The sequence below is a fragment of the Leuciscus leuciscus genome (genome assembly GCF_965113295.1).
Source record: "Leuciscus leuciscus genome assembly, chromosome: 17".
NCBI lineage: Eukaryota > Metazoa > Chordata > Actinopteri > Cypriniformes > Leuciscidae > Leuciscus > Leuciscus leuciscus.
In genome coordinates, this window is record NC_138741.1 from 7175480 (window position 1) to 7187880 (window position 12401).

The 12401-nt window shown below is 37.7% G+C and overlaps 1 protein-coding gene and 2 long non-coding RNA genes across 5 annotated transcripts in view; 2 read left to right on the plus strand and 1 right to left on the minus strand.

Annotated features, from left to right (window-relative positions):
- The window catches only part of LOC309479732, a 193993-nt gene that overhangs the window by 69204 nt on the left and 112388 nt on the right, over positions 1 to 12401 (plus strand). The window lies entirely within an intron of this gene.
- otx2b (orthodenticle homeobox 2b) lies at positions 707 to 5878 on the minus strand. Of its 3 annotated transcripts, none has more exons than XM_082142894.1 (4): positions 5779 to 5878; positions 3570 to 3804; positions 2642 to 2793; positions 707 to 2393 (listed from the first exon to the last, which is right to left on the minus strand). In XM_082142894.1, exons 2-4 carry the CDS (start codon positions 3664 to 3666, stop codon positions 1773 to 1775), a joined length of 870 nt encoding a protein of 289 aa, XP_081999020.1. In that variant the 5' UTR covers positions 3667 to 3804; positions 5779 to 5878; the 3' UTR covers positions 707 to 1772. The 3 variants fall into 3 exon arrangements, with proteins under 3 accessions (XP_081999020.1, XP_081999019.1, XP_081999021.1); XM_082142893.1 differs by lacking the exon at positions 5779 to 5878 and adding an exon at positions 5577 to 5772; XM_082142895.1 differs by lacking the exon at positions 5779 to 5878 and having other exon boundaries at positions 3570 to 4007.
- Positions 6022 to 9539, plus strand: LOC309479054. Its single transcript, XR_014199147.1, has 3 exons — positions 6022 to 6726; positions 7358 to 7458; positions 8678 to 9539. It is a non-coding gene; the product is annotated as an uncharacterized lncRNA (long non-coding RNA).

A 12401-nucleotide genomic window follows, 5' to 3' on the forward strand; every position in this document is an offset into this window, starting at 1 on the left:
CTAAAGAAACCCCGCCAGTGAAATATTGGGATTAACTGGTCTTTGAGGCGCGGATTAGCGCGACTTTCCCAAGCCGCGCATTCCTGGTGCCGTGTCCCTTAAAACGAAAGGGCCGGAAACCCGGCGGGGAAAATGAGAAATAATTAAAATTTGCCCAGGCCACAGATACGTTTTCTTTATGTGTCCTGATCCTTAATAGCCAAATTACAAGGCACGTAAAAGCCAGTGCTTTTCAAGTTTTACCTTTAATTTAAGTTTCAGAGGCCTAAACCTTATCAAAGCCAAATGAACCACTTGTTGATGCATTATTAAGATGGATTGGAATAGCCTACAGGGTGGAGTTGAGATGGACAACTTATTGTAACGGAATCAACCAGGAGATTGCCATTAATAGCTATTTAATGTGGATATGCACGGGATTTGCTCTTTTCATTCCTCCAAAGGAAATGGACATAATTTCAGTTTGAAAGTTCGTTGAGAAATAATTGACACGTTAGAGCGCTTTTAAATGATTCTTTTAAATAAATAGGTAATATTGTTTAATGCACAGTTTCCTTTTAAAGCATCATTGTCGCTCTAGAAAATGTGTCAGTTCAGTTAATTCTACTTTTAGTCATAAATCGGGCCTCTCCGTCCTAAACACCTTTGAAGCCAGTCATTTCAAACTGTTGTAGCTAACCTACAAAACACAAACACACACATAACATTCAGAATACATTTTAATAACTCGTCCAGACTTAATAACTTTAAATATTGTGTCAGATTTTAAATTGTTTATTCATATTTCTGTGGCGGGACCACATTACCACTCCAGACAGGTTTAAGATCCACGTGTGTGCATCAGTTATGACCAATGGAGATCAATGAACGGGGACAGACAGTTCCTTTCTTACACATTCTCTTGAGTCCCTGTATTTTCGAGATTGTTTGTCTTAATCCAATAGTAATCATTTGACTAATCTTATTTACCGTCGTGTTTTCTTAAAGAAAAAAAAGTTTAAAATCTATTAAAATCACAGCCGAGTCTTCGCAGATGCGACGGAGCTCACAAATTGCATACAGTTACAACAGATCACAGTTTCGAAGGCTAGCACAGATAAAAAAAAAACACAAATGTACCATTTATATAAGACACACATTGATTGTCTTTTAAAAACTACATATTGATTCCTTATAAACACCTTTTCTTAAATAAAGTAGTGCATCCAGGTCGCCACGGGGGCGTTCAGCACACACACACACGCACACACACACACACACACACACTCGCACACATCCTCTCTATCATCCTCCTGATGGAAGTGTCTCTCGTCTTGCCAACATTGAAATAGGTCGGCGTGCTGTAAGAGGCTTAGAGAAAGCCTGCCCATTCCAAGCACTTAAGCAAAAGATTGGCTCCTTTTGCCATGTAGTTTTTTTTCTCCTCTTTTCTTGTGTAAGGATTTGTTCCGTGGCTTTGACCTAACTTATTACAAATTCACTTTGATTCCCTGTATACCTTAAACAACAGGTTGTGGTCAGATGGCCTATGTTTATACGCACACCACCCATCAAATACTTTGCACGCCACAAGGGGTGCATGTAGCTCAAATAGATATTTCATGTCAAAGACAAACTTCAAAAGCGCTGTCGGGCTCAATGCAACCCATCCATCTCGGAGAGATCGCGCGCCACGGAACACTTCTGTTTTTGGAAAGATGGCAGGTCTACAACGTTTATTTTATGGTCTTTTAGTGTGTTGATTGGACAGAATGGCAGACGTATTGTTAGTTTCACAACACCTGGAATTTCCAGGAGGAAGTCTGGTCTTTGTAATCCAAGCAATCAGCATTAAAGTTCAGTTTCCACGAGGACGCTTGGTCCTTATAATCCAAGCAATCCGCGGTGGAGTTGAAGCCGAGCCCCGAGGCACCGTAACCTTGTGTGGGAAGGGACGCGGGAGACTGGTTCAGGTGGCTGGTGACAGCGTTGCTGCTCATGGGGCTCAACGTGGATCCTGGTCCGGTCAGCTGATGGTGCATGGGCGCCAAGTAAGAGCCGCAGTCCATGCCCCCAAAGTAGGACGTGGAACCAGCGTAGCCCTGGCTGTATCCAGACGCTTGAGTATAGGTCATGGGGTATGATCGCTGCATGCAGGAGGAGGAGGTAGAGAGTGGGTCTGACAGCGGCGAGATGGAGGCCGGGCTCCAAATGGACACCGGCGCGGTTGTGGTGGAGATGGCCGGTACTGAAGTGCTGGAGGGCGGGGTGAACTGGCCACTCGCCCCGCTCTCAGAACTGGCCTCCCGCGCTGGAGAGCTCTTCTTTTTGGCAGGTCGCACCTTGTTCTGGCCTCCGTTTTGTTGTTGTTGCTGCTGCTGGCGACACTTTGCCCTTCGGTTTTTAAACCAAACCTGACGTGGTAAAAACAGGATTTATTAACATTTACAGTGTCACCTAACTTCCTTATTATGGGGAAGCACAACCTCTATTCTTAATTATATATGTTCTGTAGTGTCTTAGCACAAAATAAGAAAACATAATTATGATATTTACTTTTATTATTTTCGAGCGTCCCTCAGTTCATAAAGATGTCCATGTATTTCACATGTTTGGATTTTTAAAATAAGACACTCTTGCATCTTTTTTTAATGATGCGTACCTGTACACGGGACTCCGGTAAGTTGATTTTCAAGGCCACCTCCTCGCGCATGAAAATATCCGGGTAGCGCGTTTTCGCGAATAAAGCCTCCAGCACATCTAGTTGCGCTCTAGTAAATGTTGTCCTTTCCCGCCTCTGCTTTCGAGGAGTCGCTGTTTAAAATAAAAATAAAAAAATGCATCAAACGGTTGTCCATCCGAAATTTTTACTTTAAAAGCAGGTTATGCATATAAATACATGACACCAAAATATTACTATCTGAAACGGCATCATAAATTGATTAATACAAATGTTTGACGTAAGTTATAATTAAAAATTTAAATATATATATTTGAATGCATCAAACTTTTTTCCCCCATCTGATATAGGCTGTTATTGTTGGTAGCCTATAACAAAATCAAAATAGGCTACTTTTGAGAATAAATATACACTGTAAAAATGATTGTTGGTTTAAATTTAAACTTTAAAAAGTAAGTTACCTGGTTACCTTAAAATCTTGAAAGTATTATGTTATCTGAACCACATTAATTATCTAAGTTGATTTTAAAAAAGAAAAAAGTTGTGATGAAAATTTTTTTTTTTAAACATATATGCCGTTTTATTTTAATTCACCAATTATTCAAGGTTTTAAATTGTTATAATTTTGCAAGTAAATTGTATGATCTGAAATTGGATTTCAAAAGGCTGTGAATTTCTAAATTGTAATCTCATAACTGTACAATAAAACTAACCCGCTGAAAGTGTATTTATGAGACTATAGCAATACAACCAGCCCAGCAAATCAAATAGCCAGGCCTACTATTTGCATGTATGCACATACGAGCAAAACTATAATCCTGAATCAATAAAGAGCAACTCTACATCGTAGTGTGCTTAAGCCTTCCAATCGTCTTTTACATCAAATGGTTTATTCGGAAGCTGGTCTCACCTGGGTAACCAACGGAGGGGTGCAGAAGGTCCATACCGGAGGCAGTTAAACTTAGCCCGTTGACCGTGTAAGGTGGTTGCTTGAGATACGACATCATGCTAAAGATGGTTGTGGGGGGTAAAGTTGGAGAAAACGTGGAAAGCTGGACACCGGCTCCTTCAGTCTTTCTTCCTTAGCTTACTTCTGCTTCTAGCTTGTTTACGTCTTCAGCAGTGGATGTGAGACCAAAAAAACCCTGTGTTCAAAAAAACACAAAGATAAAAAGAGATGTTCACGTAATTGCGACGACGCAGGTTGTCATATAGAAACGCGTGTTCCTGTAGCTGCGATGACTTCTGGGCGAATAAAGCACATCCACACCGCAACGTGCTCTTAAAGCCGCTCCAGACCTCCAGCTGTCCTCATGAGATGAACGAAGCTCATCTTGACAAACGCCCCCCGTCCCTCCCCTTCCTCCCCTCTCCCCACCAACCCCAAAAAGTAACATCTATTAATTGCAACAAGTCCTCACAAAGACAAAACTCAGTCGTTCAAATGTGCACACAAGCCAGAAACGCAATTTGCATAGGAACCCGGCTAATTGTCTCAGGCATAAGAGCATTGATTGGGAGCTATTGGTGGAAACAAAGGCCACTGTTAGCCTGATAACTAATGCTGATAACAAAAGCTCCACTGGCAAGGGACAAAAGTAACAATGACAAAAGTAACCTCCTCCTCTCCTTAGTCATATCAGTCAGAACAGTGTTCTAAAAGTATAATTATAATTACGTGTTTTAGCATTTTACAGAAATTACCTGACTATGTTGTAAGGAGAAACAAATAAGCTCAACTTTAATCTGTTAAAACATTTGTCCCTCGATGGATTGTGTTTGTTTAGCTGATGTAGTTTTATTAGTTTAGATAATAGTTTATTAGAATAATAATAATAATAATAATAATAAATCTGTCTGAAAAGAAAATATTATTAGTCAATTTAAGTTTTCAGGCCCAAATAAAAACGTAAAACATATGTTTCTTATAATAGTCTATTGTGTCAAGCAAATCTTCAAATTGTCTGAAGTTCAGCATCATCCGAATCACAATCCTGTCTGAATAAATTATGATATTATTAAACAACAAAAAAAGTTTTTTTGTTTTTTTTTATCCAACGGTTTCGCCCCTCAATCTGTCACTTAAAACAGTCCTCGTCTACCAGTTGCACAGCCGCTCAATAGTAATTACCTCATCCAAGAATTAATTATGATAAATGTTGTTGTTGATAAATTAACGAGATAATCCGTGTGGCACGCGCTCCCCTAATTACTGGACGCTACCTTTTCAGATGAACGTTTGGCCTCATTGATTCTGTGCATGACTACAATAAAAATCACACGCATGCGCGCGCTCGCACACACACATACACTCAGACACTTCAATGAATCGTTGTCTCTGACACGATACTGAACAAACTACTGAAATAATAATACTAAAGTATTGAGACTTATAAGCATCAGATTTCCACTTGTGCAATAAAGATGAAAATAAATCACGAGCGAATCGACACAATATAAATGAGTGTTTGGATATCTGTATTCATCAGAAATAAGAGAATTATTTCTCTCTTTGTTCGCTCATTATTTATCAATTTGCACTCACACTGTTGAAATGGGCAAACAAAAGTTAGCTTACCTACAGTAGATTTAAATTCACTTTTGAAAATGAAATTGGTGAGCCAGCGCACTACCACAAATCAAAATGTGCATCAGCTAATATCGATTTTCTTTTTTCTTTTTTAAATTATCACGTTAAACAGCCTATAGACTATTTATTATGCGATCTTAAAATACAAGCCTGAAAAGAAACGAACGTTTGAGCCATAAAAAGATGAATAAACTGCACAGAAAGATTCATTTGCGTAGCACAACAACGACGACAATAATAATAATAATATTAGGGGCCTATCATAAATGATGCATAAATGCATAAATAATATTGCACATACACGACTACATAAAGCGGGCTACTTACTGAATAACTGGATTCAATTCGAAGTCCGTTAAAGTTTTATGTCCGATAGCAAATATAGCCTACGTCTAAATCGTTACAAAAAAAATATTCAAGGCATCAAGATAAAATCCTTTTCATCAAACCGTGAAGCAAATGAGTTATGATGAAGCCTCAGCTAAACACGAAGAATGGATAAAATGGTTTAGAGAGATTAAGCACATACGGTTATGATTCGCTGCTCTTCTGGGTTGAAGTTGCTGGAGTCTGATTTGTACAGCACGCTGGCCAATGAAGAGCTCAGGACTGGAGTCTGTTTCTCTCGCAGGGAAACAAATGTCGACAGCTACTTTTTGATGCAAACTCTCCAGCCAATGAGAGCGAGGCCCTAGCGGAGCACATTCACATCTCTGAGAGTCATCGGAATGTCATTTTATGTTGTAACATTAACTCATAGTGTTATGACTAAAGTGGAAAGAGAATTCATTTCTTAGTTGTTATACTCCAATCTTAAAAACACTGATCTTTGTTTGAAATCACCATTTTATTTTGGCTTCGGTGGCCCCTAGTGAATAGCCTGCGCTATAGTTTGTATCCGTATCGTATGCACTCCAAAAAGTTGCAAAGGTAACAATAGTAGGCTATATAATTTCAGACATGATTATAAATCATGAGAGAAAACAGCAGACTCAGTCTTTTATTATTCTTAACACCGAGGAGAAAACAAATGTTGAATACGGACGCTTCAGACCTCTTGCATTTGTGTTGCGTAGCTGGAGGGATTTACGGCGACTTAATTCCTTAAAACTGTCCTCTCGTCCACATGACGCTCAAACTGCAAGTGCTCAAGCTGATATACCCAAAAGCATCAAGAGATGAGTGCATCGCATGGCCATGGGGCTAGATTAAGGCCTTTATAAGACATGTAGGATACACGTGAAACCAGTGGAGTGGCACAACGAGGAGGTGAATTAGGTAGGCTACCTTTAAAAATGCATGTTTAAAACAACACGTTGCCAATATCCACTTGGAGAAATGTCTATCGGGATTCTTCTGTGTGGGAGGACAGTATCATAACAGCTTTAGGTCTGTAGCCTACATTTGAAGACATCCTGAGAAGTAGAGAACCTGACAAGCGCCCGATGACTCGAGACGCGCGGACAAATGAACAACGGTGAGAAACATATTAACAGATCATTGTTATAACGCATGCTATTTTTAAAATTTCATTTCATCCAGGACACTTCTGTTTAAATGAAATTCGACTTTTGCTAAATGAAATAATTTATTGATATAAATACACCAACATATTTATGATTATTATGGCGATTTTATTATTATTATTGTTGTTGTTGAATTTCCAATCAGTAAGTTCTAATCCTTTTTCAGTAAAGATAACATTGTGACATTTTGTTTGATATTATTGGAGAAAATACTACAGAAAATGTTGGTATATATATAGGCATGTATATATAGGCTATATAAATATAAAAAATAAATAAAAGTTAAGATTAGCCTTTTCCTGTTTAGTACCCAACTAATAAATTATATTAACAACATTATCTAGAGAGTAATACTACTAATACTAATTATTATTATTTGAGATGTCCCTTCTTTTTTAAACGATGCCGTCATTGAGAACGTAAACGCAAAGAGAATTAAAAAAACAAAACAAATAAAAAGTGTATACTGTTTTATTCCAGCTATAATCTATCATAATGTGTTTATTGAAAAACATTTTCTTTTATATGTAGATCTAGGAATGTCATTCCATTAATCCAGTGTGATCTTTCATTGGGTTACAGATGCAGAAATCAAAACTTTTGCACTTCAAGACTTGCGATGGAAAGCTTCGGTTGTGCACCTGCTATTGTGGACTGAGATGATGACAGCCACCATTCTCCTGGTGATTTACCTGTTCATATTTCCACACATCCCCCTGCCACGCGCTGTTTTCAAAACCTAGAAACAATGGCTTTCACTGCAAGCGCTTTTGGAGTTCTTTGTGTTCGAAAGTTCGACACTGAAAAATGAAGCCAGATTGCCGTTTCTCGTCTAAACTCATTCGCCTGAGCTCAAGTATCAAAAACTGCAGGTCGCTACATGTCGAGGATGAACCAGAATGATAATTGTTCTGGTAGGACCGTGAGAACATCTAACATACAAAAAACATGGACAAATTATTTTTTTTTCATTTTCATTCGGTTTTTCCATTTAAGATTTAAAAATGATCGGGCACTTGAAAAGTTCACATCAGCAGTTTTTTTTAAATACGCTAGCCTACGTGTTTCACGTTATATTAATGTGCACTGTGTAATTTATTTAGTAACACGCAATGATAAATAAACGATGTTTCATGATCCACCAGCATCCCGTGTGCCTTTATCGCTGGATCTCGCCCAGCGTTGCCTCTCGCTGTTTAAACTGCTAAATTATTTATCAAATTCTAAACGCCCCGCGTCCGGAGGGAACTCTCATCTTTAAAGGAATTGTGGTTCGTCAAAGTGAAAAAGAGCAATGCGTGTTCGCGCCTGTGGCCACAACAGCGCAATCCCAGTAAATGACACCCTTTCCCTTTAATCTCCACTTTGCTTGAGTGGCGAGCCCCAATCTTAAACGTTTATTTCAGTTATAATATTGAGGATGCATCAATATCTAGTAATTTGCTACGACGATACCTTTTTTTTTTTTTTTTGTAAAAAAGGGAAAAAAAAAGAAGACGACAAATAAGTAAATGTACAATTACCCTACTAAAACAGATATGAAAAATACAGTGTCTATAATAATATTAATAATGGTAGCACTTTATTTTACAGTCCTGTTACAGTACATACTATGTACTTAGTAATTGCAATAACTGTGTAATAACTATGAACCTCCCCTAAGCTTAACATTAACCCATGTAGTTACCTTATATTACAGTTTCTTAAGTATGTACATGTAAGAGTGCATTCTGTAAAATAAAGTGCAACCATAATACATAATAATAATTTTATTATTTTATTATTAACAATAACAATCCATTATTATTATTATTATACAAACAAAATGTTAAAAGTATTGTGTAGCCAGAAGTAAATCAAATACTAACACCGCCCTAATCTCTCTTTTTGTCTCCCCTGCAGGTCCGAATGTTTTTGCAAGCTCTGGTGGGCAAAAGCAAAGTGGACATTATCTGATGTTATCTTGTGTGAATGTTTGGAGGAGCACAGTAGGAGTGGATCGGTTTCTTCACAGTTCTATTAAACAACTGAAGATTAGGACATCTTTAGTAGCTTTTCAATTATGACACCATGTGTTGCACTTACTCTGAAATGGCTTGATTCATTTCAATTAATGTTTGACTTGTCTGTGTCTTCCGGTGTTGTGTTTTTCTCTTCATAAGGTTGAGTTTAGAGATCAGATTAAATCATATATATGGTTGAATGGACATAATTTAGCATGATTGACCTGCTATAATATTCCCCCAAATGTGTCTCTGATTTGACATAATTGTGACAGTGTTTAAATGCGATAACAGAGTCATTTTTTTGATGAGAGGAACACTTGAATGTGAAGGTATATTTGCACAAAGTAATTACTCTGAATGAAAGAGCTCGTTTGATCTTTATTGACATTCATAATTTCCCGTGTGCCACATCTTCCCGTAAGGTACAGGAAACTTAAATAGGGTTAAATGTTACGCGTCACGGTCCGAGAAAATAAGGATGTCAGATTGGAAGGGTGGGGGAAACGGAGGATGATTGCACAGTACATTTCAAGAGATCACTAAGGTTACAGCAATCTACATAGAAACAGACTTGGGATAAAGAGAAAGAGAGAAAGCACATTCAAATTCCTCAGTACAGTTACGCATACTGAAACAATATTGTACAACACCAAATTTTAAAATACGTATAATTGTGTTTAATCTTTTGAAAAAAGAACTTTTTTTTATGCCCTTTTCCCCATATTATATGTAGTTAATTCTAAAGCAAGATGCATTTTTTACCCAATGCAAATTTTGGTAACAGTTTATTTTATGTCCTTGTTACACATATATATATTGCGTCCAGTTGCTATAGTAATAACTATAAATTATGCATAATTAGATGCAACTAACCCTAAACCTAACCCTAACCCTATAGTAAGTACATGTAGTTACTTAAGATATATAATTACACACTGTAACAAGACCACTTTAAAATAAGGTTACACTTGTGTAACCTTATTTTAATGTGTTTTTGTTACACTTTAATTATTTAAGTACTAAGTAATATTAAGTAACTACATGTACTTACTATATTGTTAGTGTTAGGATTTGGTTTAGTTGCATGTAATTATGCATAATTTATAGTTATTACTAGTAACTACATGTAATATGTAACAATGACACTGTAAAATAGTGTTACCAAATAAAGAGTAACCCAAGTTTTCAATGTTTGTTGTACATAAGCGCGCTCTATACTTCTGACTAGAGCAGAAAAAGGCACGAAACCAGGACAGAATTCTGTGCATATGTATGATGCATTTAGTATCTTCTGGAAATATTTAACGGTTATTAATCACTACTGTAATTGTTTGTCTGCTGTTTACACAGGGGCCAAGCGGTACACAAATGGATTCAATTAAAACTGATTCTTCCCTTCAAGTCATCAATATGAGGCAAAGTAAGCCCTCCACCATACTGACAAGGACAAACAAGTACACACAAGGGGACACTAAACGTTCTTTCAGTCATGCATAAACATGCTTTTCTCTCTACACTCTTGCACACACACACACGCACACACACACACACACACACACACACACGCACACGCACACGCACATGCACACGCACACACACACAAAGACCCTCAAGGTGAACTTGGTGAAAGATCCACGAATACAGATCTTCAAAGAATTTGCAGTGCAATTGTTTCAAATGAACTTTTCCAAACGGATGATGATAACTCCATTCAGTGCATTATTGCTGGTGTATTTTGTGAGTGGCGTGAGGTGTGTGTACGGTGGATCCTGCCCTGCAGTGTGAGCTTCACTTTCTCTCGCCTCTCTCAGAGTTCAAAGGCGCAGGAACTGAGAGGCTCGGATTTATTCAGGCTTTATGTGGTAAATGCTTGGATGTCTTTCTTGTAGTCTGCAAGGCCCTAAGATCACATTTAGGAAATGTTCTATTGTGAGGTTGCCTGTGAAATCCCCATAATAAATTCACCAAACAGGCACAAGCAATGGCTATTTATGATCGTGGTCATATTTTTCCTTTCTGTCTTGCCTTCCGGGTAAAGGTGTGTCTGTTTATGCATCACTTTTAGACTCGCTGTGCTGCAAACATGAGTAACATGGACATGAAAGGATCAATGATCATGCATTAAAACAATCTCTCTTATTGAAACTTTCAATACAAATTTTGGATTATTATGGTTTAGTGACACAGAAGTAGTCTAATTAAACAAATACTTCACCCTCAACATTTTTTATTCTATCATCATTTACACATTCTCATGACTTTTTTCTATGGAAGATGTTTTGGAAAATGTATGGGCAGAAACATCTTTCAAAATATCTGAAGAGGAAAGAAAGTCGACATGAAGGTGAGTAAATGATGACAGAATTACATTTTTTTGGCTGAACTATCCCTTTAAGAAGTGACAATTATTTAGGTGAGTAAATGATGACCGAATTGTCATTTATGGGGTGACTATCCCTTTAAGAAGTGACATAACAATTATTTTGTCCCCAAGCCAAATATTTGCACCTATCCTCAAATAAGCACGTTAACATTAGCGAGTCTTTAATTATGTGATATAATTAACCCTGCACCCAGTTTGAAAGGCATGCGAGTCGAGGACGAGCCCCCATATGGGGTGAGCATTCCTTGCATGTGCCCCGTCCAAACCCCACTTTGTTTTGAGTGACATTCTGGCACTCTTGTTCATACACCAATACTCAGCCTCCAAATTGTACCGTCTTGCTGTCTTACACACTGCCAGTTCACACACATCTCTCTCCCTTAAAACACATTTCATCAGGTTTTATGCAAATATTTTTTAAGTCTTCTGAAAATCACTTTTCTTCTTTTCCTTTCTTTGTTTTTTTAAGTGCCAGTCCCTCTCAACTGTTATATCTCTTTTGGGAAAGTGGAGGCTGTCTGTTGGGACTCCTCTCATAATTCTGTCAGTTGGATGTTTCCATTACGTTCTCTTCACGTTCCTGCCATGTTCTTGTCCCGGCTCCAGCCTGTAGTCAGCTACCCTTCCAGCCACAGGCTGGCAGCTGGTTTTTGTGTGTGTGTGTGTGTGTGTGTGTGTGCAATTGTGTATCTCTAAGGGCTTGTCTGTCAACTGGAACCCTCCCCTCCAATTAGGAGAGTAAACACAAGACCCGTCTGTGTGTGTGTGTGTGTGTGTGTGTGTGTGTGTGTGTGTGTGTGTGTGTGTGTGCTTGTGTACATGCTTATAAGAAGTTCACAAACTGTCACCTAAAACTCCCCTCCAGTGATAAAACAATGCCTAGATTATGATCGCCAAACTCTTACTCTTTTAATTATATAGACTGTCTTAACTCTAAATGTGGATTATTTTGGTATAAATATAGTAAAAATACTACTAAAAAACAAAAACAAAGTATATGTAAATAATGTAAAATAAATGTAAAATTAGACACATTTAAAAAAAAAAGGTTATTATTCTTTTCTCATGTAGATTTGAAAGGAACGATTTTTAGATTTGATTTGACTACACTGATAAATTGTAGAGTTTCTAGATATTTATATTGACTGGTTTTTCTGAGGAAGTATTTGGCGCTTGAATGTGTGTTACATTGAACTGGACATATTTTAGTAAAAAAGTGTTTATTTTCGACATTAAC

Bases quoted from the DNA above. Each gene is read 5' to 3' on its own strand.
- otx2b (XM_082142894.1), bottom strand. From the start codon at position 3,666: ATGATGTCGTATCTCAAGCAACCACCTTACACGGTCAACGGGCTAAGT. The intron at 2,794-3,569 runs GTGAGACCAGCT...TATTTTAAACAG, and splicing joins CCCCTCCGTTGGTTACCCAG to CGACTCCTCGAAAGCAGAGG. The intron at 2,394-2,641 runs GTACGCATCATT...TTACCACGTCAG, and splicing joins TACCGGAGTCCCGTGTACAG to GTTTGGTTTAAAAACCGAAG.